General features: G+C 41.0%; 1 protein-coding gene across 2 annotated transcripts in view; it reads left to right on the top strand.

The window, feature by feature from the left end:
* LOC121319097 (guanine deaminase-like) overlaps positions 1-26920 on the top strand; it is a 73268-nt gene extending 46348 nt beyond the window's left edge. The window contains exons 10-14 of one of the 2 annotated variants that reach the window (XM_041256293.1): positions 153-220; positions 616-762; positions 21664-21782; positions 25637-25664; positions 26598-26920. In XM_041256293.1, coding sequence (XP_041112227.1) covers positions 153-220; positions 616-762; positions 21664-21782; positions 25637-25664; positions 26598-26662 — 427 coding nt within the window. In that variant the 3' untranslated portion in view covers positions 26663-26920. Of the gene's footprint in view, positions 1-152; positions 221-615; positions 763-20126; positions 20168-21663; positions 21783-25636; positions 25665-26597 lie in introns of those variants that run through there. The other variant, XM_041256296.1, reaches the window with a different exon arrangement.
* Positions 26921-27763: the final 843 nt, after the last annotated feature.

Below are 27763 nucleotides of genomic sequence, written 5' to 3'. Positions count from 1 at the left end.
ACAACACAAGCCTCTGTGATAATATTTAAAGCCCATATTACTCCTTGTCATGATTCTCTGAAAACCTGCATTTGGAGTTCATAGTTTTTTGCTGTTTTTTTTTTTTTTTTTTTCCCAAAAAGATCTTTACTTGTATATTCTGGTTTATTTAGGCTTTGCAGTGGGTTGCTGGATGTACGTAATGTTTTAAAGCACAAAGTGAAAATTGGGCTGGGCACAGGTGAGTTTTGTTTATGAAAGTGGTATAATAATTCTGCTACTTTTCAGTTGCATTCAAAAATTCAGTTTTGGTCTTTAAAAAAACAAACAAACAAAAAAAAAAAAACTAGTGTGACTATTAAAATCTTCTTTGATTCTTTCTTATACTTTAAATATGAGAAACATGTAGAAACCCATGTTGGTCTGAAACAAGTACAAAGGCGTTTTTTGCTTGCACAAAACCACTCACTCCTGCAAGCAAGCTGTTTGTTGTTAGCATTATACCATTTCATTATTTAATTCCACCCAGAAAATAAGCCTTTGTAATTGAAAATATAACATATTTTTGTTTAAATTCGGTTAAAATGTGAACATGAAATATTTGCTAAAGTGTTTTTTGGGGTTTTTTTTGGCTAGATGTTGCTGGTGGGTATTCTCCTTCCATGCTTGATGCTATGAGGAGAGCTCTGGACACCTCCAAGGCTCTTACTATTCAAAACTCCGGGTATGAGACGCTGACCTACAAGGAAGTCTTCCGCTTAGCTACCCTCGGAGGAAGCCAAGGTGGGTATTTAAACAGTACCAAACCTTGCAGTCTGAGGAAACAACAATTAATATCCACCTAAACTGGAATTCTCGGCTCACCGACATCTGCTCACTAGTTCCTGGGTGTAAAGTTGGTAAGAAAATTGGGGACAATATAAGTGAACACAAAAAGCAGATACAGTCAACTCTCAGTTTTATCTGGGGTAATGGAAGAGAGGGGTGCCCTGGATAAAACAAAAACATGGATAATGCAAAACCTATAAAAAAAACATATATGGCATACTGTACTTACTTTATAGTTTCTTTATTTAAATCACTAACAGTCTCTTCACCAGTTCCGTATTCTACGGAAAGTTGTTTTTGCAGTACTACCCTTTTCAGGGCAGGATTAAAGGATGTGGGGGCCCTACGGTAACCTATATTTGGGGGGCTCTATGCATATTATGGCGAATGGTCGGGGACAGAGTGAGCAGGGCGAGCCAACAGTACATGGAGCAGGGGAGCGGAGCGAGGTAGTTGCTGGAGCAGAGCAGACATTTCTAGCCCGCTCTTTTACAGCACTGAGAAGAACTGAGCATTGTTTTATTAAACATGTCCGTCCATGTAGTTTGCACAGACAATTCAAAAAGAGAAGGCGACAAATACAGATGCAGTCACTTTACAGTATTTTCCATCATGCCTGTGCCACTGTGCATGGTAACCATTAAATTTGTTTGTTTCAAACCATAATTAGTGGCAGACAGACCAGCGTGGGGGGCTGTGTGTGTTTTTGGAATTTTTTTTTTTTTAATTAACCCTAATCCAGCACACACACAGGGAGACTGTCACATACACAATATAATGAAATACATCTTCAGGGATGAAATGTCGCCTGGATGTTTACTAGACAAACATATTTCTGTATGATATGTAGCTCTAGGGCTGTATTAGGTTTGTTCACCGGAAATTGGAAGATTGTTTTAAGTGCTGTTTTTAGGTTCGTCCTTCCCCATTCACGGACTGTATGTTTTTTTTGTTTTTTTCTCAGCAGAAACCGTTTGACAATGTGAGAATACTATAAATCACACGTTAAATGTCTCGCATGCAACATTCAATCTTTTGATGGGGTAGGGTGGGGGGTACCTATAGTGGTTGTAGTGCTTTAGTAAAATATGTATTGAACCTAGTGTTCAAGACAGTGTAAGAGAAGTGCTATGGTAGAATATTTTTGAAACATACAAAATATACGCTAACACTAACAGCTCGTGTTAACCAGAGGCAAATTTCTTCATTGACCATCTCGACAGCAAAGCGCTGTATAGAGTAAGCTGTATTGAAAGAAATGTGTCGAAACCCCTCTGCTAGCTGTTTTTTTTTTTTTTTGTGAAATGCCCAGGCAACCAAAATAAAAAGTTGAATGCAAACTATGTAAGCATTTGTTGATGTATCGTTGAGGCACATCTGTGGTCACTTTACAATCGTAAGTTCATATTATTATTATTATTATTATTATTATTATTATTATTATTATTATTATATTATTATTATTAATATTAGTCGTAGTAGTCGTAGTGATAGTAGTAGTAAAATGTAACTGTGACTGATACCTGCTTGGAACGGTGACTGTTAAATTAACTTTTTTTGCCCAAGTCTGCTGCAGTTAGTGCTGCTACAATGCAAGCTGACTCGCAAGCAGCATCAATTACATGCAAATTGCGTGTATTTATTTAAATGATAAACATGATTACTGTTCTATATAACATATTTTTAAATTACATAACAATGTTTACCTGTAAAGTAGGCTTTTCAATCAAATGTAAATAAGTAGCTATGACGACGTCAGCAGTAAATTATGCAAATTAGTACCATCGAAGGTCAAAATGTACCCGTCACTTGCAGCCCTACCTAGCTCTATTACTTACTGTAATGTGTACAATAAAATCTAATCAATGCAATGAAATACACTTTTAAAATAGTTTCACCTTACAGATAACCAGAACGTCTCTAAAAACACTGCAGTCTGAAATAGAACATTATCCATCCATGCCTTTCTTTTAAACGCACTCAAGGGGCATCCACATTGTCAAGAATGGGCAAGCCATAGCTCTTTAAGTTAAATCTATTTATATGAACAATTGTTTTAAATATTAAACTGAATTAGCCTGCATTTATTAGTCTTTTAAAGTTTGTCTTTTTTATTTTTATTTTTTATTATTTAACATACCCTCCTTTCAAAACTTAGCCTGAACATTTGACATGTACAGTATTCTAAAGTCTACATGCAAATACATTTCAGGGGGCTCAGCAAAACCAAATGACATATTTTGCCAAAATGCACACTTCAATAAATCTGTTTCTACAGTGCCTGAAAAAAGAAGTAAAGGGTAAGGCTTGTTTAAAAACTACAGTGTTATTTACATGTAAATCATAGGGAACATTGTATTATCGTGACAGTGTTACATTTGAATGCAATGTAAGTGTCTAAATACCATGAATCCAGGTGCCGTTTCATCTCCAGTAACTCAATACTCACCAGAAACACATCGAACAAATAGTTTTCAAACTCTGCGTGCACATTACAGCAATGCAGTTTTCCAAGACAATACATTCATCTGTTTATTGTTTTTCAAATAGCATTCTTTTTTTTTTTTCAATTAACATGTTTACTTATTTCCAAGCAATAGAGAACATGTGCTCTTCGTTAACCGTCACACAGTAACATGCTGTCCTATGTTAAAGGAGAAAGTTTGGTCTCTGCATTGGAAACGAAACTAGACAAATTTAATAAATATTTACCTTTATACTGGTATATCATCTTCAGCATTTTTTTTATCAGCCTCTTTTCCTTGCATACATTCATAAGCATTAATACAAACCACATAAAGCAGCTGGGCTCCTTTCAACCGTGTGTGTGTGTGTGTTCAGCACAAGGTTCTTTATCAGCTCGGCGGTACATTTTTGAGGTTTGACACCGACTCTGGAAATTACGTTACGTGGGTCCTGTATTTAACATTTCATTCTTCATGTCAGTTAACCTGTTTAAATGTACAACATATAGATTACAAGTTCACAATACAGCGAAATAAAATAAGGAAATGCATAAATTCGAAAATATATATCTTATAACACAGTTTAGTTTAATAGTATAGGCACCTTTCTTATTGCAGTAGGTACGGGTCATGGGTCCAGTTTCATTTGCTTCTCAAACAAGTCTTTGAGCTAGTTAAACTAAATGCTGTCAGCACTGACAATGCGAATAGGGCCGCGTTGTTTTATTCACTGCTGCATGCACCGATGTAAAGCAGATTCACCAAGCCATTGTTAAATTCACCAGGGCTGCGTTCAATAAGTAGAGTGGTTTTTTGTTGTGCTTAGGTCTTATTGCGAAAGTTAGGTCTTATTGAGTGTTAGGTTACTTACCGTAACCCTGGTGTCACATTACGAGTTGGGAAATGACCCTCGTGTCACATGACCTGAGCACATATTTAAAAAGCTGCCTGATAGGCCCAGTGTGACCATGTCTCTGTTGCATTCTGGAACAAGACGTTACCTCACACAGCAACCTTCGCCATTTGATTCCGTATGGCAATGAAGGCGAGCTAGCGACCCTCGCAAATTTAATGGTTGACATTTCATTTTCAGGGAACCAGGATTACGGTAAGTAACCTAACGTTCCCTTTCAATCTCGAAATGTCAACCATTATGAGTTGGGAAATGAGTACCCAAGCTGTCGCAGTGAGGCAAAGCAGCAACAAGCCTTGCCCTGCCATGAGCCTAACTGGAAAGCTGCTGTGCAAGAGGGCAAGCTGCATCACGGACTGTTGATCCCACAGAAGGCGCCGCTGAAGTAGCCACATTCAGTCGGTAAAACCTTATAAACATATGCGGCGTGGTCCATGCCGCAGCGTTACATGTCAGGTAGGGATGCCCCATGAAACACTGCCCAAGTGGAGTGAGCCGTCACATCACTTGAAAAGGGTAGGTTAGCCAGCTCATAAACCAGCTAGATCGTATCCACTATCCAATGCTAAAAACGCTGCTTGGAAAGTGCCTGACCTTTAGTACGTGACACATAACACACCAAAAACTGGGTTATTTGATGCCATGATTGAGACCTATCAATGTAACACCTCAGCGCCCTTACAGGGCAGAGTGTTTTAAGTCTTTGATCTGCTTCAGAAGAGAAGGGGGGTGGGTGGAACGCCTCAATTCAACAACTGGTTCAGGTGAAACTGAAACAACCTTAGGCAGGAAAGCCGTGTTAGTGTGTAAAGTAATGTTATCACCTCTGCTGGCAAAGCACAAACAGGAACCCTCTATGGAATGGACCTGTAACTCACTGACACATTTGGCTGATGTGACAGCCAGAAGAAAGGCTGTCTTAAAAGACAAGTATTTAGGATCCACTAACGCAAAGGCTCGAAGGGAGCCTTCGTAAGAGCCTCTAGAACTAAGTCCAGACACATGTAAGGAACCATTGGTCTAAGGGAAGGGTGGAGCTGATTAGCCCCTTTTAAAAACTGCACTGCCAAAAAATGAGCTCCGGGAGACACAGAGACAATTTTGACATGGCACACAGATATAACAGCCAGGTACACCTTCAGCGTAGAGGGGGATTTACCCTCCTCTAGGAGGTCCTGCAGAAACTGTAAAATAACCGACACAGGGCAGGAGGTGGGGTCATGGTCTCTCTCCAAGCACCACTCTTGGAAAATCCTATAAGAATACTGAGACCTCATTGAAAAGGCTCTAGCATTCTGTACTGTGGCTATAACGGCGTCTGAGAGTCCGAGGGCACTCAGATGCTCCTGTTCAGGGGCCAGACCCACAGCTGGACTGACCCGGGGTCCGGGTGCCACAGACAGCTCTGAGCCTGACTGAGAAGGTCCCTGTGCAGTGGGATCCGCCACGACTGTCCATGAATGAGCTGGCTCAGAGCGGTAAACCATATCCTCCTGGGCCAGTACGACGCAACGAGGAGGACCCTAGTGCCCTCGTTCTGTACTTTCTCCAAGAAGGATGGGATCAGCTCTAGCGGGGGTAATGCATACAGCAAGCCCTGAGGCCAGAGGGTCCCTGCTTCGAGAACCACAGGGGGAAATGTGTGGACTCCTCTGAGGCAAAGAGGTCGGCTGTCGCGCTGCCGAACTTGTGCCAAATCATGACTACCACTTGGGGATGCAGGTGCCACTCACTGTGTTGATGAACCCCCCTTGACAGCAGGTCTGCTGCCTGGTTCGAAACCCCCGGCATGTGGACTGCCCTGAGGGACAGAAAAAGCTGTTGTGCCCAGGTAAGCAACTGGGCATATGCCATGACAGTGATATTGTCCGTGCTCAGTAGTACATGCCTGCCCTGCAGCACTGATTGAAAATGAAGCAGAGCTAGATGCACTGCGCTCAATTTCAGAGCATTGATGTGGGTGGACAGCCCCCTGCCATTCCAAATTGCCCCCCAACCGAGGCTGGAAGTGTCCGTGGTCAGCACCTCTCTTCCGTATATTACATCCATAGCTACTCCCTCGCTGAGGTGGCAAGGATTCTTCCACCAGTTTGACTGAGACACTGCCAGCCGGCATTGTCTGTCTCGAGCTGGGTGAAGGAGCCATGCCTGCAAGGGGCGCATATGGAGGAGACTGAGAGGGAGGACAGAGGAGGCTGCGGCCAACAGACCTAGCAACCGTTGGCACAGCACCAGCTGCAGTGACTGTCTGAGATGGAAAAGGGACAGACAGGCTTGCAATGTGCTTACCCTGTCGGCCGACAGGGAAGCGAGCATGGAGCAGGAATCTAGCCAGGTCCCCAGGAAAACCATCACTTGCGCCAGCAGCAGGGAGCTCTTCTCCAGATTGAGTGTGAGCCCGAGCCGGGTAAGATGCTCCGTCACTAAAGCCGTGTGAGACACGGCTTGCTTCCCCGAATGGCCACAGATGAGCCAGTCATCTAAGTAATTGAGGACCCTGACCCCCTGCAGCTACAGGGGTGCCAGAACTGCCTCCATGCACTTTGAGAAAGTCCTGGGAGCAAGAGACAGACCGAATGGCAGAACACAGAACTTGTACATGCCCTGAAAGGCAAAGCAGAGGTACTTTCTGTGGCGAGGACGTCCACGGTCGCAAACCAGTCGCTCGGCCTGACAGACTGGAGAATGTGACGGGTAGTTAGCATTTACTTCCATCTCCTTCAGGAATAAGTTTAGGCCTATGAGATTCAAAATGGAACTGAGTCTGCCGTCCTGCTTTGGTACCAGAAAATACCCTCCTGTTGACATGGGGGGTTCTACAAGGTGAATTGCATGCTTTGTGAGTAAAGCGTTCAATTCTTGCGTGAGAACAGAAGCCTGTGTGGGGTCCTTCATGAGCCCTTGGAAGGGAGGAGGTCTGGCTCGAAACTAGATTGAGTAGCCCGGTGTGGACAGTTGCAAGCACCCACATGTCAGTGGTGTATTGCCTCCATGTTAGAAGGTGGTGCTGGCTGAATGGGTGTAGGGCCAGGGCCCGGAGCACATCAGGGTTGCTGCTGCTTCTGCTGAGCCTGCCGGACTGTGTTCGGCTGGCGCTGCCTCTGGTGAGGGCACTGCTGGGGTCTCTGCCGGGCACTGAACGCTATTGCTGAGGGTTGGTTGCGGGGGTACTGTCTGCTTGGCCCAGGTGGAGTAGCCACCAGGACAGTGTGCACAATGGTCTGTGGAGCACCAGCTCTGGGTGTCCATTGCTGTTGTCCCTGGTGCTGGGTATGAGTGGGTCATGGAAGCAGCTCTGAGCTGCTTTGACTCCCTCACGCGGTGAGACCGTTGCAGCATCTCTTCCACGGCTGGCCAGAAGGTGTAGATTGGCACATTGAGCAGGGATGCTTTGTCCGCGTCCAGGACCCTGGCGTCACGCTAACACAAGGGCTCCCAGGTTACCTCCGATAGCTTGACCACTGTGCCGAGCTATACGGAGCAGCTGGTCATTCACCAGCTTCAGCTCATTAATATGAGGAGAAGGCTGAGCAACAGCTGCGATTGGTACACAGTCAGCAGACCCGTGATGTTTGCTAGTCTTGCTGCCAGTTCCCCCACGCAGTATGACCTTTTTAAGTGCGGCTCCGTGACCCTACACTGTTTATTTGGGCAGGAGAATTCACGGGAGAGCATTGAAATAGCCAGTGTCTGCACTAAGGCAGCCACAGCAGAATCAACAGGTGGGAAATGCTGGAGCCCCAGCTTCCAAACCAATCGGCGGACCTGGGTCTCACGAGTCCAAGGGATCATTACCCAGGCAGTAGCTCTGCTCACAAGGGCTGCTAGCTGGTCCACCAGTGAACCGCTAGGAGCCATATATGTCTCAGACGGGGAGCCCTCTAAACAGGAGGGGTCCTCCTTTCCCCCTTCGAATTTGCCTTCTTCCATAGAGGCGACCAGGGACAAAACATCGTCCTTCTCCTCCTCAATCAACTGAGACTGCAGGAGATTTGCAACAGTGCTTGCTAGCTGCATCATTTGTGCCCGTAAGGCTGACACATCTTCATTGGGTGAGTGACTGCACTTCTTAGCTTTCTTGGTCTTGTGTTCCGTAGAACGAGACACAGACTGAGCACTGCGGTTTGCAGATGGTTCATGCGAGGGGCTCCTCGAGAGTGTCAGCAAAATCCACGGCTAGCTAGAGGAGGTGAAATGATCTTCAGCACGGTCTGCCCTCTTAGCCCTGGACCGCTTTTAAAATCTGGTGCACACAGCACAAAAGATGGGTTCTGCCAGCGCTCGCCGGGCATGATCGGCACCCAGGCATTGGACACAGAAATTATGGCCATCCTCTGGGGGGAGGCTGGCCCCACATCTCACACAATCGTGAAAAGACATTGCTGTACCGAGCACAGGGTAAGACACTGGTGCTATGCATGGGGGTGCTAAGTACCGAGGTGTACCGGGCACGGGATACTGTGGAAGTGCACAGGGATGCACGGGAGTGCTATGTGTACTGGGGCTATGCACGGAGGAGCTGTGCACAGGGTTAATCCAGGTATGTGCACGGGGTACCGAGGGTGCTATGTACAGTAGTAGAATGCACAGGGGTGCTGAGTGTACCGGAGCTATGCACCAGGTAATGCATAGGGCATGGGGTACCAGACACGTGGCCACACCGTGCCTATTGGGCAGCTTTTAAAATATGTGCTCAGGTCATGTGACATGAAGGTCATTTCCCAACTCGTAATGGTTGACATTTCGAGATTGAAAGAGAATGGCATGTTAGCGAATGTTTTAAAAATGGTTGACAAAGTTGCTTTGAGGTTAGTTTTGCAGGAGTTTCTGGAAGATAGACAGCATCATGCCTACATGACAGTATATTCAGCAACGAATATTGCAGTGTTAGTGGCTGTGACATCAGAGAACTCAAATAGTCTGTTGAGGTTAGAAAATTACGATGAGAATGTTGTGATATAGCCTACTAGACTGATGTTGCATTTAAGCTCATTTTCGGATGGAGCGAGTAACATTCGAGGTAGTCTATGTCATGTTTTATTTTAATAGTAATTGTAATATTTATAATAATAATTAAATTAATAATAATAATTAAAAAAAATAACTGTGCAGAGATAGAAAAACTATGAGAATAAGCATTTAACAGTCCTATCTTTAACATAATAAAAATACTACAGCATGTGACCATAACTTTATATTTATTTACAGTTTTAAATTTATGCATCCATTACAAAACAGACTGTTTACTTCTTGCTGCTGGGATCTCTGCCAGGTACTGCCCATTGCTGCCGAGGGTCGGTTGCGGGGTTACTGCCTGCTTGGCCCAGGTGGAGCAGCCACCAGGACAGTGCACACAATGGTCTGTGAAGCAGCAGCTCTGTGTCTCCAACGCTGTTGCCCCTGGTGCTGGGTATAAGTCGGTCGCGGAAATGTAGAAAAAATGACACTTTTTTTTTTTAAAGAAACTAGATTTACACATTAACAATGATTTACTTCACATAGATATTTTGCACAAGCAGCTGCAGAAAGAGCAGCACATCAAGTGAGCCAGGTCAGTTAGAGAGCAGTGGTCTGTCAATTGATGAGCCAGTATAAGGGTTAAGGATGAGTGGTACCAAAAAAGTAACACATTAATGCTATTTTTGCAAGCATTTATTAATAACACATAACATTTCACAGGCATTTTTACAAACAATTAAAAACAGTATAAAATGATTTCCATTACATGAGTAGATGTTAAAACTTCATGCTGATTTGAACTCGGCTCTCGTCTAGATAAGCACCAACTAATATATAGCATTTCCATCCATTTTAATTTCTTTCCATCTGAGGAAGTAATTATCCTTCTGCCTGGTGTTGATGGCTGAAGTCCAATGCTGGCTCCAGGTATCAGCTTATTTTGCCTCCCCAGCTCATTAACACACAACGGCTCCAACGATTTCCTGACGTATGAACTGATTAAGCTTCCAGCTTCTCAACTGTTGTCAAAGAAACCTTGTACACAGTCAGTGGCCACAGCAGCCTTGGCAGTAGACCAAACTGAAAGCACTTTCAGTTTGCCCTGTAAAACTCTGCTGTCTATGCTCTTCAATCCTTCCACTGTTTGTTGTCTAACTTCTCCCACACAAACTGTGTCCTTTATATCTCTGTTGTACCATCTCTTAAATATTTTCGCTGACTTCTCATTTATTCCAACCTCTAGGCATTGCCATGTAGTGGTGAATTCTGAAGTTGAAAAACAAAATTGTAAATCTCCAAATTAGGCTTTCACTAAATTTGTTGTTGTTATCGGTACACTGAAAAAATTGAATGCTGCCCAAAGAAGTTCATGTGGCACTGAACCATATGCATTAGCCAAATCCAGGAATGTCACATGGAGCTCCCTTCCTCTCCTTTTTTGCTGATTGAATTTATTGCCAGAATGAATGAAGCAGTTCTTTAATAGGTGAGTTGACAATCTCTGAGCAATAGTACTTAAGAAAATCTTACCTTCTACGTTTAATAGGGAAATAGGGGAAAACAGACTGATGCTTGTACAATCTTTCTTTTGATATAAAGACTCCACCTGCTCGGCGCCATGCTTTTGGTACAACCTGTTTTTCCCCCATGCCACTTTCATCAATTTCCACAAGATTAGTAGAACTCCAGGAGCACTCTTGTAGACTCTGTACGAAACTCCATTAGGCCCTGGAGATGATGAAGCCATTGCTTTTGAATAGCAGTAGATCTTTATAAAAGTTAGTTCTCGCACACTCCTTTTTGTAGTGTTTCTAGGTGTTCAGTTCTGAGTCCCTCCTCACTTTCTTCTGCTCTGCTCTATTGCTTCCTCAGCTGCCTCCTTTCTCTAACTAAGCATTCAATCTCCTGCTGCCATCTAGACTTTCCAGGAATAGTTTGTACTTTTTCTTTCTTTTTTTCAACTCCAAATCTCTCACTTCCATAAGCATAGATGATGTACCCAAATTTATCCAGCTTCTTTTCAACTGTTCCACTTAACCTTTCCAATGCAAAACAAAAATATGTGTTTACTGTGTTCCACACAGTTTTCTCACAAGCTCTTGGCCATTTAACTCCAGGCTTGTGCCCGTTGAGGTTCTTTTCTTTCTTACATCCTGCGAACTGTGTTTTGCTTCCTGTCACTGAATTTCATTTGACTGACTTCGTAAGATGTACTGATCAATTCGAGGCTGTTGTCCCTTCTCCCTCAAGCATTTCATTCTCCCTTGAGGAATCTTCAACCCCCTGACTGTTGTCTCCTTGCTCCAGCCACAGACACAAACCTGGAGTTCCAAGTCTTTGCTAACTACAGATCTTGAACTAGTCTTTTGTGAAGTACTCTCCATTCTCATATCCGTTTCTGTTCCTAAGTCGTTAATCGTGTTGTCCAACATTGAGTCATCTTAAGACTCTAGGGGTGTTTTTCTCTTTAAATTCTTAAAAGCCTTGGGTGGGTGGCTCCAGCATCCTGTTTACCTTTGAAAACATAGAGCTGGATACTGCCGACTAGGGTAGCTAACCCTTGCCAGCCCCAATGGGGTCTCTTTCCTCCTGTCTGCTGTAAAAATGATTAGGCCTTTCGATTTCTTGCACAATTTAATTTCAATATACTTTGTCATTTGGCATATCAACTCCATCATCACCTTCCCTATAGTCTAATAGCATGGGATCATCCTCATACAAGTCAACTACAGCATTGCAAGCAGCAGAGGCAGCAATATCAGCCATGTTGCTTCACCAAACTGTTGTTAAGTCCCCCACACCGATGAGCACCAAGTGATGTCAAATCCAATTCAGCGATTCAGTGCACTGATAAATAAAACAACGCAGCCTAGCTTTCAAATGTTAATTCTTACTCTGATTGTCTGTAAGATAACAAGGCAAATCATAGACTGGATAAAGGTTTGTTAGGTGGAGTTTTCTCATGTACTATTGCTTAGTAAGGGCGCGTTGTTTTATTCATTGCTGCAGATTTATCGGTGAACTGGAAGTACATCCACCGGTGGTTGGATTAAAACAGTTTGGTGACATTAAATATGGCGATAGTACTAGAATTGCTCAAATGTAATTTATTTTAGTTTTTTTTTACGTATTTATGTACAATATTTAGTTATGTGAAGGGCTCTGAGATGTTTTACATAAAAAACACTATATAATAATATAGTTCTTATACTGCAGTACTGGTATCTGTTGAAAAAATAAACAAAGCTCGGAATTCATAGTCTAGTGTGTGTGTGCACGCATTGTGTTTTTTTTTTTTTTTTTTAAATATGAATGAATATGAATATTTTCATTGTATTAAATAAGATCATAAAAATAGCATCAACTTAACTTCTTTACTGTATAATTTGAATACTTAATTTAAAGGCTGAAAAGTTCCTAAATTAATGGAATTTGGTAGGTTGACAATTTAACGGCCTACATTGCTTGGCTATTTGAAGTCTGTTGCAACCTTGCAGCTTGCTGCATGTGTTTCTATCTTTTCCTGTTAGCTGTTTTGAAAGTAAAATTGAGAAAGGAGAATGTTATCCTCCAGCGAGACCCAGCTTGGCTGCGCACCGCTGTGGACTGGAAGACTGTGGGAGACCTCGGCACTCCCACTCACTGTGTGCGGCCTAGAGCCCCGACAGGTTGTTTATTTGTTACTATTGTTTTTTCATTACTGCTTACAGAAAAAAGAAGACCCTTACACTCCAGCTTGCTGTTGAGTGTCTGCGTGCTACTGCCTTGTAGTTTAAAAAATAAAAAATAAAAATCACTATCAAACATCAGTGCACCGGCTGTGTGACTGCATGCACTGCACTGTCTGTAGGCACCACAACTTTGCATGCTACGCACTGTTCTGGTTGTGTGATTTGCATAAGCCACAGACTAGACACACAGCTCAGTACTCTCGGTGCTTGAAGCCCTCAGTACTTGGTGCTCAGTGCTTCGGCACCCCAATGTCTCTGCCTCGTTGCCCTTGGTACCCTTAAGTCCTCGGTGACCTACAGCCTAGCTGCTCAAGTGCTCCCCTGCATCGGTGGCCTTCGTGCCCCACGGTGCTCCATTGCCTCGGTGATTTGGCATCCTCTTTTGATGCTCCTGAAGCCTCAGAGCCTTGGTGCCTATCCTTCAATGCTTAAACACACTGCATCGGTGCCCTCACTGCTGCCTATCTGTGGGCATTGCCCCACATCATTGCAAGCTACGCGCTGCCCCGGTCATGTGACTGCATGTGATCCAGACTAGGCACCCTTGCCAATACCCCGGCACCTTGATACCCTCTGCCTGTAGACAGTGCTCCACTCCGCAGTAGGCTTTGTGCTGTCCCCTTTGTGTGACGGCACGCAGTCCAGGCTAGACACCCTTGTCCAGTTGCTGGGAGCTAGCCTGTTTAAAATCTCTCTCGAGTTTTCTGGAGTTCCCCTGCAATTTTATTACTGGAAGACGGCTTGCCATTTCCCTGGAATCAATTGACTCTGCTGGATTGTCTTGGCCAGTCCTCTCAGTGCACTTAGAAATTCAGTTCACCCGGCGTCGTGACTGTTCTATTTACCCTCACTGCTTTGCTATTGTGTGCGTGTATGTGTTTTCTTTTACTGCCTTGCAGTTTTAAAAAATAAAAATAAAAATAAAAATAATAACGGTGTGATTCTTCCACCGGGACCCAGCTCTGCTGTGCCCCCCTGTTGAGGTGAATCCGCTGGATTGTTTCAGCCCGTCTACTTACCAGGCTGATAAAAACAAACCAAACAAAATCAGTTACCAGTGTTGCCATGGTGACTATATTTTTACCCTCACAGCTTGATGTGGTGTGAATGTATTTTTTTCTTTATTGCCATGCAATTTAAATAAATAAATAAAGAATAATACAAGCGTGATTCCTCCACCGGGACCCACTGTTGAGTTGAGTCAGCCGGCTTGTTTCAGCCCCCTGTACTCGGCAAGCTTGGTCACCCACCTGGCATGGTGAATGTATTTCTCCCATAGCTGAATTGCTGCGTGTGTAAGCCTCTATTTTTTCCTCTTGCCTTTTGCAGTAAAATAAATAAATAAATACTTTTTGTCTAACACACCACAACTCCTTGAGCCTGTGCTCTACTCCGACATAAACTTCGCTCTGCCCTGTTGTGTGACTGCATGTGGTCCAGTGCCAGGTTATCGCCATGCAACACTATGCGTTCCCCTGTACTGCTCTCCTGATTGCCTACCACAGCCACTCGTGTCCACCCCAATATATGATATGCACTACCCCGGGTTGTGTTGATTTCAAGTGGTCAAGACCTCGGTGCTTCGGTGCCCTCAGTGCTTAGCACCACAGCATGTCAATAACACCTGCACTCGGTGCCCCGATTCTTCGGCGCACCAGTACTGTATTCTACCTCACTCAGGCCCAAAGTTATAAAAGGAAAAAACTGACCGCAAAGCCACATACTGTGCGTGTTCAGTACTGCCTCACTCATCGCCAAATTACGACCTATTTTATAAGACTAATTAGGTAAAGAAGGTGATTCCGCAATCAACCAATTTAAATACCTCTCCCCGCAATTATCAATGGAGAATTACACACCTCTTACAGTAAATAGCAGGTTTGGGTCTATCCTGTGTGTGTAGGCTACACATTCCAAAAGAAAATGAATGGCACACAAATATCTCAGCCTGTTACTAGCCATGGTGATGAGGATGCTCAGAAGTGAAAACTAAAATTTATCAGTATGGAATTGGAGATTTTTGTATAAGCAGTACTTGTAACACATGAAGATTTGTTACAAGCTCGTAATACATCACCAGGACAAATGAACCATTTCAGAGTTTGTAGTAGGTTGCTTATACATTAAGACACATCATCTAGTTATTGTGCTTCGTATATTTGTTCATTTTCTTATTTTGTGTAGAGTAATTCCAGGGATATAGACTTTTCAAACTTCAGAAACAATAAGTTTTATTTATTTACATCCATGGCAGTCAAACAGATGGATAATCCTTTCATTGTTGTACAGCAATATGTTCAGCAACAATACAGCTGCGTACAAACAGTCTTCAGTTTAACTACAACTTATACCTTCTTAGTGTAGTGCAGTTACAACTCTCCTATTTCATATGTTTGTCTGTATTTCTTACTCTGTGTATATTATATATGGTTGAAAAACTGTACTTCCTCTAGCTATAAACTAACTGCGTCATCTGCCCTCTGTCCTTTTTTTTTTCTTTACCACCTTCTTTCCAACTCGAAAATTAACAATACTGCCTGGACCAGAAAAAATAGTGGAGGATCCTCATTGTATCCTCTTTTTTTTTTCATGCACCTCGGAATATCATCTTTTCTTAATCTCCTCCGCCATTCTTTTAATTGCCACTGTGGGGACACCCTTTTAGGTGCTTCTAAGAACCTTTTTTTTTTACATAGATTATATATTCCCTATTTGCAGACTTTTTGTTTTGTCATGTAAGCTATGAAACATGTTTTAAAAATTGGAGTTTGCAAAACAATACCAGACCGGTATTGTAAAACATAATTTACAAATTGACTTGATCAGAAGGGTTAAAAAATGAGCTCTTTGCAAAATGTTATCAAATGTTTTTGTACTTGAAAACGATGTCTTCTTTTTGCTGCAGACACGTCTCCCACATCACCTTGCCTTTTAAATAGCCTACGGTTTGACTGCAGCAAATTAATGCCTTCTTAAAATCAATATTTAATCCAACCTCATTTGCAGAATCCCCTCCCAATTTTAACGGTTTTGTTCAGAAACGCCCCAGATTTACATATGCATATACAGAATTGCATATGCATAAAGGGCTAAAGCACATAGCCATTGACACATAGACATTGGCCCTGCAAATCACATATTAAATATTTATGCCATTGCGTGTGTTTTATAAATCCCATCCAAGAATTCAGGACCCTCAGCGTCCGTTTTACGAATGTAAAACATGTGCAATCCTTTTATAAATCTGGGCCTCAGTGTCCTCGGTGCTTCTGCACCCTTGGTGCCTGAGTGCCCCACTACACAGGTCTACTCTACACCCTCCGGTATTTTAACAACACCCTTGGGGCTGTGCAGACATCAAGCATGGCTAAATTCCATGTTTATATGTCATGCCCCATACCAGGTAACTACAGACCAATAAGCCTGACTTCTATTATATGAAAACTTATGGAAACTATAATAAGATCCAAAATGGAAAATTACCTATATGGTAACAGTATCCTGGGAGACAGTCAACATGGTTTTAGGAAAAGGAGATCATGTCTAACTAACCTGCTTGATTTTTTTGAGGATGCAACATCGATAATGGATAATTGCAAAGCATATGACATGGTTTATTTAGATTTCCAGAAAGCTTTTGACAGTCCTGCATAAAAGATTAATTCTCAAACTGAACTCAGTAGGGATTCAAGGAAACTCATGTACATGGATTAGGGAGTGGTTATCATGTAAAAACAGAAAGTACTGATTAGAGGAGAAACCTCAGAATGGAGTGTGGTAACCAGTGGAGTACCACAGGGATCAGTATTAGGTCCTCTGCTATTCCTAATCTACATTAATGACGTAGATTCTGGTATAGTAAGCAAACTTGTTAAATTCGCAGACAACACAAAAATAGGAGGAGTGGCAAACACTTTTTCAGCAGCAAACGTCATTCAAAATGATCTAGACAAGATTCAGAACTGGGCAGACACATGGCAAATAGCATTTAATAGAGAAAAGTGTAAGGTACTGCATGCTGGAAATAAAAATGTGCTTTATAAATATCATATGGGAGATACTAAAATTAAAGAAAGACTCTATGAAAAAGACCTAGGAGTTTTTGTTGACTCAGAAATGTCTTCATCTAGGCAATGTGGGGAAGCTATAAAAAAAGGCCAACAAGGTGCTCGGATACGTTGTGAAAAGTGTTGAATTTAAATCAAGGGAAGTAATGTTAAAACTGTACAATGCATTAGTAAGTATAACCTCATCTTGAATATTGTGTTCAGTTCTGGTCACCTCGCTACGAAAAGGATATTGCTGCTCTAGAAAGAGAGCAAAGAAGAGCGACCTGAATTATTCTGGGTTTAAAAGGCATGTCATATGCAGACAGGCTAAAAGAACTGAATCTATTCAGTCTTGAACAAAGAAGACTACGCGGCGACCTAATTCAAGCATTCAAAATTTTAAAAGGTACTGACAATGTCGACCCAAGGGACTTTTTCAACCAGAAAAAAGAAACAAGGACCAGGGGTCATAAATGGAGAATAGACAAAGAGGCAATCAGAACAGAAAATAGGAGGCACTTTTTTACACAGAGAATCGTGAGGGTCTGGAATCAACTCTCCAGTAATGTTGTTGAAGCCGACACCCTGGGATCCTTTAAGAAGCTGCTTGATGAGAGTCTGGGATCAATAAACTACTGACAACCAAACGAGCAAGATGGCCCGAATGGCCTCCTCTCGTTTGTAACCTTTCTTATGTTCTTATGTGCACAATGTCTCCTGCAAGCATGGCTGAACCATACGCTGCATTGTGTGCCCCTGGCCAGGCAGCAGGTTCAAGCCCTTACCCTGGCCCCAGCTCAGCCAAAAACGCCGGCCACGGATCTGACCCCGCCTGCCTTGGTGGTTGCCCCAGATGTTACAGAACCGGATGTCAGCATTGCTGATGAGGACCATGATACAATTTTGTTTACTTGGATGACTGGTTGATTTCTTACCATCCCAGGAAGGAGCAGTGGTCCACACAGCGATTGTGACGGAACATCTGTTGAGGCCGGGTCTCACCAAACACGATGCAAAATGCCAGTTAATACCGGTGCAAAGTACAATCTACTCAGGTCTCCGGCTGGATTCCCTTATGATGCAAGCCTACCTGTCAGACGATAGAGTAGCTGCCATTCGCACTTGTCTGTCCCTGTTGATCAAGGGTCCATAGTACAATTCGCGTTGTGCCAAAAGTTACTGGGTCTGATGGCTGCAGCGTCATCAGCCATCCAACTGGGGTTACTTCCTATGTGCCCGCTTCAAGTGTGGCTCAGTACCTTTTGGCTACACCCTAAGCACAACAGACACCATTGGCTGACAGTGTCTCGCTTATGCTGGAAAACATTAAGCTGGTGGAGGCAAGCCCCTCACTTGAGTGAAGGTGTAAGGATGAGTGTGATTACCATTAAGTGGTGATGACAGATGGACCGAGGAAATCACTCCACTGAGGGGCCTAGCGGCAGCTTTGATGCCAAGCATACATATCCCAAAAGTATCATTTTGGCGGTCATCTTCTCTTTCAGGGAACCAGGGTTACGTCCGTAACCTTTCATTAGTTGAGCTCCACCTATTGACTTTAACAACAGTTCAGTGAGCACAGAGGCTAACCGTTAGAGCAACCGTTGAATAAAACTAACTGACGACATGTTATTCTGGGAGATGTAGTTTTTAGTGAATATTTTAGATTATTTTTATAATAAGCAGAATTGGGTTTGATTTGGTTGAGAGTCGCAGGTTTTTTGGAGTAGGTGTCGTGACTTCAACCACCTTCATTTGTGTGTGTGGGGGCAAGGTCCAAAACGCCAGTTTCTGTGAGAAGTTGAAAGGCTTAAAAGAAAGTATTCCTGCTTCGGGACATCAAAAGTGCAGCGACTAGCCTGACCTATAACATTGTTGAATGAAACATTCTCTTTTTTTTTTTGTCAAAAGCAACAGTGCTACTATGTTTTTTAAATTGTTCAGCTTCTCTCAAGTTGTCACAATAATTTGCATTTGTTGCAGTTCAAAATTAATGGTAGCAGGTAACAGTACTTTGTATTAAAAAAGCTGAAAAGAAAGGTACGTTTCACTAATAATTCTGTTCAGGTGTTTATGATGTGTTTTGCGAACTTGGCAGTAAGTGTTTAGCTTAGAGATTGGAGACTGCGATTATATTAGATCAATAATACTAACTGTCCAAAATATTGCAGCAGTGACTTTAAAACATTGTATACAATGCAACATCTTATTTAACACAAATAGTTATTAAGTTCATAAAACTTTCTGAAAAATTGGTAAGATGAATCAAATAGTTATTGCAATAGAGGTCCCTTTAGGAAAGAGTCCCTGAATCTGTATGGAGTTCTTTAACTTTCAAATGTCTGTTACATTTAGTGGATCAACTGTTGATTCAAATGCATTGCAAATTATAATGTTTTGAGAAGTGCATGATTATTATAATGTGTCTCATATGTCTTTATTCTCTGTCTGTCTGCTCTCTGGTATTTGGCTAGAAAGGTGTACAATGAGTGGTCACTTATGCCCGTCAGGTGCTTGGAAGCGCAAAGCACCAAATAAAAGGGCAGAAGTAGAGAGGAAGCAACCAAAACTGTTGATCATTAAATCCTCCAGCTGAAAAATAATTATGTATTTCAAGTTGTTAAGTTTTTCTTTTATGTACTTCATCAGCAGTAGAGGTTTAAGTTAAATATTTTTGGTTAGTTTTATGAGATTTTATATTAAATTAAGTTGTATTAATCACATTTTATATTAAATTACATAATTTACTTTTTTATAAATTTACTTCCATGTAGTTCATTTTAATGTTAAACATTACTGTGATGAGTCAAAGGGATTTCGGTCTGTGATTCAGCCTCCCGACAGTAGATGGCATCAAACCAACTCGGGACTTCCCTTACCAAGATCTCGTGACCATGGCAAAGGTCATCTTTTGAGGGGCGGCACCTTGGTGAGGGGCGGAAGTACGAGTATGTAAATTCCAGCCACTGGAGTCAAGTCAAGGATAAGGACACTTGTCAGTTGGGGATTGGTGTTCCACTGACTACAGAGGCGGAACATTACATACTAAAGGGAACGTACTACTGTGTTCGGGGTTGGGCCGAAAGTCAAATAGGAGGAGTAACGGGTGGAGAGAGAGACTAGGTTGGTGCGGCGGGATTTTTTAAAAAAAACACTAACATTTCTTTTGTCTTTTTTTGTTTATGTATGGTTCGCCACGAAGATGATTAAAGACGTGTTATCACGGTCTGTTTTGGATTTCACCCCTGCACTCCTTCCCTCACACCATTTTGTTTTCTTTTGTTATTTAATTATTTTGTTGTGTATAGATAATAAAAATAAATTATTTTATTTCTGTACACATAAATTACTGTCTGGACATTCCATTTAATACACTCTCGCCTCACAATTACATTTCAAGCAAATGAAAGTTATGACATGAACGGAAAAGTAGCAAAATCAATGATTTCTTAGGTCATTTAAGCAAGCACAGAATCTACCAGCAATGAAGAGTCAGGTGCAGTCAGTGAAAGTTCCATTGATATGGTGTCCATATTAGGACGTCTTTGTACATCAGGCAAAAAGGAGTCGTCATGTGCGCCCTCCTCTGAAACTCCCTCCATCATGCTCCATGCTCCCTCCCACATAATTTTTGTTGATCTGTAGAGATCAGCCAATAAAGAACCATTTCCAACTTGTACGTGTTTTCATTGGTTGGAGGCTTGTTAAACTGTGCAGGCCTTTATTGCCTTGTACCATACAACAAACATAGCGTGCAAGTGATAATATAATTAAAATCTCATAGTTTAGTGATCATTTTAAATAACCAGATCCCAGAAAGTCGACGAAGTGGCGTTCACAAAGAGGTATGGGACATGCTTGAACTTGGGATGATTGAGCCTGTGCAGTCCAACTGTCATATTGTCCAAGAAAGAAGGCACCAATCGCTTCTGTGTAGACTTCCGGAAAGTAAACGTTATTGCCAAGTTCAATGCGCACCCTATGCCTCGGGTCAACGAACTTCTAGTTAGACTGGGAAAGGCAAAGTTTATCTCAGAACCCCTTAACTGCAGCTCTAGAGAGAAAACTGCATTTTCAACACCAGAAAGACTGTTTCACTTCAAAACCATGCCATTTGGGCTACATGATGCACCCGCTGCCTTTCAGAGACTGACGGACTAGGTTTTACACCCACATCATGACTATGCAGCAGCGTATATTGATGATGTGGTTGGTGATTTACAGCTCCACCTGGCAAGAGTATTTGGCTAGGGTTACAGCCGTCCTTCAGTCTCTAAGGGTAGCCTGGTCGACCGCTAACTTGCGAAAATGTGTGTTTGCCAAATCAGAGACTCAATATTTGGGATTTTTTTATGGAGAATGGAAGGGTGAAATCCATTGTCACCTAAATCTTTGGTGAAAACGGATTTGGTAGACACAGCGATACCCAAAACCAAGATTGAGGTCGCTACTGGGATTAGCAAGTTATTATCAATGCTTTATTGCTGAGTATGCCACAGTGGTTAACATTTTTAGTTGACCTCCCCCAAAAGAATGTACAGTATTCTAGAAGGTGAAACAGTTAATTTTTCGAAGTAAAAAATATTGCTAAACCAAGCCTTGCATAAAAAATAAAATAATCAAATGTAACCTTTTAATGACCTTTCCTATAACTCATAATAGGGATTAATGTGTATCCTTGATTAAGAACACATTTTGCTGAAATTAATGCATTAAATACAGAATATGTGTTTTAACAGCATTGGCTTTGGAAGACACCATTGGAAACTTTGAAGTGGGCAAGGACTTTGATGCAGTGCTTGTAAATCCTTCAATCCCAGATGGGCCTTTTGATGTTTTTGCTGGTGAACCTTTTGAGGTATTTATTGATTGATCAATCATTTACATCTATTCACATTGATTAACAGTCAAACAATCCATTGCTATTTATCAAGCAACATAACTGAATTGCTGTTTCTGCTGTAGGTTATTAGGTCCTAATGTTGTTGTGCTCAGTCTTGCCATGGTGTATGACTTTTGACAGTAAACTGTCTTCAGCAACCTCACCTTGTTAGCTGAATTTGGCAGCTTCTTCTACAGTACAATTAATATATATATATATATATATATATATATATATATATATATATATATATATATATTGATACGTATGGCATATATGTCACGGAACGTTTTCAGAGTCCTGGGGACTGGTTAAGAGATATAATACTTAATGTTACATAGAAATGTATCTTTAAAGTAAAAAGTTATAATAATATATATATATATATAATATTATCAATATATATATATATATTAGATATATATATATATATATATAATCTATCCCTACACATTTGTACCATGGTGTCAAAAGGGATGTGTAAAGTGGTAAAAATGGCCTTACAGTTTGCAGTACTGTGCAAAAGTTTCAGGCAGGTGTGAAAAAAAAAAATGCTGTAAAGTAAGAATGTTTTCAAAAACAAACATGTTAATAGATTATATTTATCAATTAACTAAATGCAAAGTGAGTCAACAGAAGAAAAATTTAAATCAAATCCATATTTGGTGTGACCATCCTTTGCCTTCAAAACAGCATCAATTCTTCTAGGTACACTTGCACAAAGTCAGGGATTTTGTAGGCATATTGTCAGGTGTATGATTAAACAATTATACCAAACAGGTGCTAATGATCATCAATTCAATATGTAGGCTGAAACACAATTACTAACTGAAACAGAAATAGCTGTGTAGGAGGAATAAAACTGGGTGAAGAAGGCCAAATTCAGTTAACAAGGTGAGGTTGCTGAAGACAGTTTACTGTCAAAAGTCATACACCATGGCAAGACTGAGCACAGCAACAAGATACAAGGTAGTTATACTGCATCAGCAAGGTCCGTAGACGCAGTGGTCGGCCAAGGAAACTTAATGCAGCTGATGAAAGACACATCATGCTTACTTTCCTTCACAATCGGAAGATGTCCAGCAATGCCATCAGCTCAGAATTGGCAGAAAACAGTGGGACCCTGGTACACCCATCTACTGTCCGGAGAAGCCTGGTCAGAAGTGGCCTTCATGGAAGACTTGTGGCCAAAAAGCCATACCTCCGACGTGGAAACAAGGCCAAGAGACTCAACTATGCACAAAAACACAGGAACTGGGGTGCAGAAAAATGGCAGCAGGTGCTCTGGACTGATGAGTCAAAATTTGAAATATTTGGCTGTAGCAGAAGACAGTTTGTTCGCCGAAGGGCTGGAGAGCGGTACACGAATGAGTGTCTGCAGGCAACAGTGAAGCATGGTGGAGGTTCCTTGCAAGTTTGGGGCTGCATTTCTGCAAATGGAGTTGGGGATTTGGTCAGAATTACTGGTCTCCTCAGTGCTGAGAAGTACAGGCTGATACTTATCCATCATGCAATACCATCAGGGAGGCATCTGATTGGCCCCAAATTTATTCTGCAGCATGACAACGAGCCAAACATACAGCGAAAGTCATTAAGAACTATCTTCAGCATAAAGAAGAACAAGGAGTCCTGGAAGTGATGGTATGGCCCCCACAGAGCCCTGATCTCAATATCATCGAATCTGTCTGGGATTACATGAAGAGAGAGAAGCAACTGAGGATGCCTAAATCCACAGAAGAACTGTGGTTAGTTCTCCAAGATGTTTGGGCCAACCTACCTGCTGAGTTCCTTCAAAAACTGTGTGCAAGTGTACCTAGAAGAATTGATGCTGTTTTGAAGGCAAAGGGTGGTCACACCAAATATTGATTTGTTGTAGATTTTTCTTCTGTTCACTCTCTTTGCATTTTGTTAATTGATAAATCTAAACTATTAACATGTCTATTTTTGAAAGCATTCTTACTTTACAGCATTTTTTCACACCTGCCTAAAACTTTTGCACAGTGTGTGTGTGTGTGTGTGTGTGTGTGTATATATATATATATATATATATATATATATATATATATATATATACATACACACAGTGCCTTGCAAAAGTATTCAGACCCCTGACCAATTCTCTCATATTACTGAATTACAAATGGTACATAGAAATTTCGTTCCTTTCAATATTTTATTTTAAAATAATTAAACTCAGAATCAATTATTGTAAGGTGACATTGGTTTTATGTTGGGAAATATTTTTAAGAAAAATAAAAAACTGAAATATCTTGTTTGCATAAGTATCGACCCCCACACATTAATATTTGGTAGAGCCACCTTTCGCTGCAATAACAGCTTTAAGTCTTTTGGGGTAAGTATGTACCAGCTTTGCACACAGTGATGGAGTGATTTTGGCCTATTCTTCTTAGCAGATTTGCTCCAGGTTGTTCAGGTTGGTTGGACGACGCTTGTGGACCGCAATTTTCAAATAGTGCTACAGATTCTCAATGGGATTGAGATCAATACTTTGACTGGGCTACTGTAGGACATTCACCTTTTTGTTCTTGAGCCACTCCTATGTTGCTTTGGCCTTGTGCTTGGGATCATTGTCCTGCTGAAAGGTGAATTTCCTCCCAAGCTTCAGTTTTTTAGCAGACTGAAGCAGATTCTCTTGCAGTATTTTCCTGTATTTTGCGCCATCCATTATTCCTTCAATTGTAACAAGATGCCCAGTCCCTGCTGATGAGAAGCATCCCCACAGCATGATGCTGCCACTACCATACTTCACTGTAAGGATGCTGTGTCTTGAAGCATGGGCAGTGTTAGGTTTGCGCCACACACAGCGCTTTGAGTTTTGGCCAAAAACCTCTATCTTGGTCTCATCTGACCACAAAACCTTTTCCCACATCGCAGCTGGGTCACTCTCATGCTTTCTGGCAAACTCCAGACGTGCTTTCAGATGGTACTTTTTGAGTAATGGCTTCTTTCTTGCCACCCTCCCATACATGCCATTGTTATGCAGAGCTCTTGATAATGTTGACCGGGTCACCATTACTCCACTCCCAGCCACTGAACTCTGTAGCTCCTTCAAAGTGATTGTTGGCCTCTCTGTGGCTTCTCTCACAAGTCTCCTTCTTGTTTGAGCGCTGAGTTTTGAGAGACTGCCTTTTCTTGGCAGTGCCTGGGTGGTGTGATGCAACTTCCACTTCCTAATTATTGATCCAACTGTGCTCACTGGGATATCCATACACTTGGATATTATTTTGTACCCTTTCCCTAATCTATTCATTTGCATTACTTTATCTCTAACTTCTGTAGAATGCTCTTTGGTCTTCATTTTCCTTCAGATTCACAGCCTTACCAATGATCCTTCAACAGTGTGGTTTTTATCCAGAAAATGTGACAGCAACTTTAATGGTTCACAGGTGGAGGCCAATGGTAAGGCAATTGTGTCCTTGTTAGGGCAATTTCTTTCATCGGTGCAAACTGGGAGCTTCCACAGCACAGGGGTTGAATACTTATGCAAGCAAGATATTTCAGTTTTTTATTTTTCTTAAAAATATTTCCCAGCATAAAACCAGTGTCACCTTACAATAATTGATTCTGAGTTTCAGTGTTTAAAAATAAAATATCAAACAGAACGAAATTTCAATGTACCATTTGTAATTTGGTAATATGAGAGAATTGGTCAGGGGTCTGAATACTTTTGCAAGGCACTGTATGTATATATATATATATATATATATATATATATATATATATATATATATATATATATATATATATATATATATATAGAGGCAAATGTGTGTCTACTATTGATTAATTGCAATGTGTTTACCTTTCAGGTTGTTGTTGAAAAGTTCTTAAACTTGGGTGAGTATGATTTAATTCCTAAGATTGGCGCACACATTTTTCTCATTTATTCACTTTGTGCCCATAGGGTCACTGCAGGTAACTTTTTTAAATGCTGCTGAATTCCAAGTTCTAGGACTACTGCTAGTTCAGTTCAGAAAAAATAAACCACAAAACACATAAGACCAGTCATCCAACTTCAGTCTTGGGTATGCACTTGTATACTTTTTATAGGCTTCTTTCTATATAATAATCTGTTTCATTAGTTATTGTAGAGTTGTCTGTTTGCAAAGTTACTTAGTATTGAAAGAGTTACTTCAGAGATATTAATATTTTAAGAAATATAGAGTTTAATGCATTGTTTCAGAATTAATATATAGCTCTTTTTATAAGAAACAGTCAACTTCTCTATATTCTTTTGGGTGTATCATTCCCAGAAATATATATTTGGCTAACATGCTGACAGAAAGATCAACAGTAATTTTGGCAGTCATTGACCTGCTGTATGAATTCTCTGCTGAGTCATCTGAATTTGTGAAAGGATATTTTGTTGCAAAATACAGTATACATGTGTTTTAGAAGCACATCTTAACTTTGCCTTGATCAATTTGTTCTTTTCTCTGGAAAAAAATATTGTGCTTGTGTATAATTAACTACAGTAGGATACATTATACTTGTGGCGAGTTGTGGAAACTCAAATGTAATCTTAGAAATTATTTATTAATTGTGTATCAAGTAATCATCACTATTTTACAAACTATTATACTCTTATTAATATAAAATCCCAAAGCCTGTGAAATAAAGAAATCTGTTTTGTCTATGCTGTCATTATTTTAGTAACCCCCTCTATTGTGAAATTATTTACATTCACTTCTCATATATATATATATATATATATATATATATATATATATATATATATATATATATATATATATATATTTTTTTTTTTAGGCGATGACCGGAATATGGTGGAAGTTTATGTTGCTGGCAAGAAGGTGGTTCCTTTTAAGGAGTGACGAGTCCTTTTGACTCACTGTACATGAAACTTGCTATATAAAAACCTTCATTACAAGTATAAACTGTATTTTATCATGTGCTGATTAATATTTTAAACTGCTTTTAAGGGCTCTTCTGTTTATCTTTTATAATCTTACTGCTGCATTTTTACAGACAAAGCTCTAATTATTAGAAATATAATACAATGCACTTGTTCAGTTTGTTTTGTGCTCCAGATTGCCTTACTTTTTGTTCCAATAAAGTATGTTTTCCACCAATGTAAGTAGTCTGTGTGGTTAAAGAAAAGGGCTTGTAACCAGGAGGTCCTTGGTTCAAATCAGACTCATTGTGTGACCCTGAGCAAGTCATTTAAGCTTGTGCTTTCAGGTGAAACGTTGTTGTAAGTGACTCTGCAGCTGATGCATAGTTCACACAACCTAATCTCTGTAAGTCGCCTTGATAAAGATGTCTGCAGAATAAACAAATAATTAAGGAAACTAGAAAGAATCACCTTACCAGTGTTAATGTTGCCTCAAACAATGCTACTGTGTATCATTACTGCCTCACAATCGGCTATGAACAAGGAAGAAATTAAACATTAGGAAAATGTAAATCATATAAACTGGCGTCCCAGGTTCTGAAGTCCATGTACCGGTAATCATTAGTAAAATAATGCCCAATACTGCATCATGACATATTCATGGCTAAAGATAAATACAGTATTTACATAATCTCAATTCATAATTTTACTACACACAAGGCACAATGGGGATTGCTTACACTGCCTCTTTCTGCTATACATGCTATTTGCATAAGTAGATGACATCTGTCTTCAGTGCCCTTAATCCCGAGCATCCATTATGTTATTTATGTCATCTTTTTTTTATTACAACACTGGTAATAAATGCAAAGCACAAGCAATAGGACACTTCCTGAAAGTATATCTAAATGACTGATAATCAGCCGGTCCCCTGATCATACTGCAAATTATATACATAATATCCACATGGTGGCGGTATAATCCATAATTTAAGATCGTAAACATCAAGCATGTTAGACACTCATTACCAGAACATTCGGCAGTCAAATGGCTAGTACCTCATTCAATCTCCACTATCAGC

Source organism: Polyodon spathula, chromosome 1 (genome assembly GCF_017654505.1).
Source record: "Polyodon spathula isolate WHYD16114869_AA chromosome 1, ASM1765450v1, whole genome shotgun sequence".
NCBI lineage: Eukaryota > Metazoa > Chordata > Actinopteri > Acipenseriformes > Polyodontidae > Polyodon > Polyodon spathula.
This window is presented reverse-complemented; position numbering and strand designations above follow the sequence as displayed.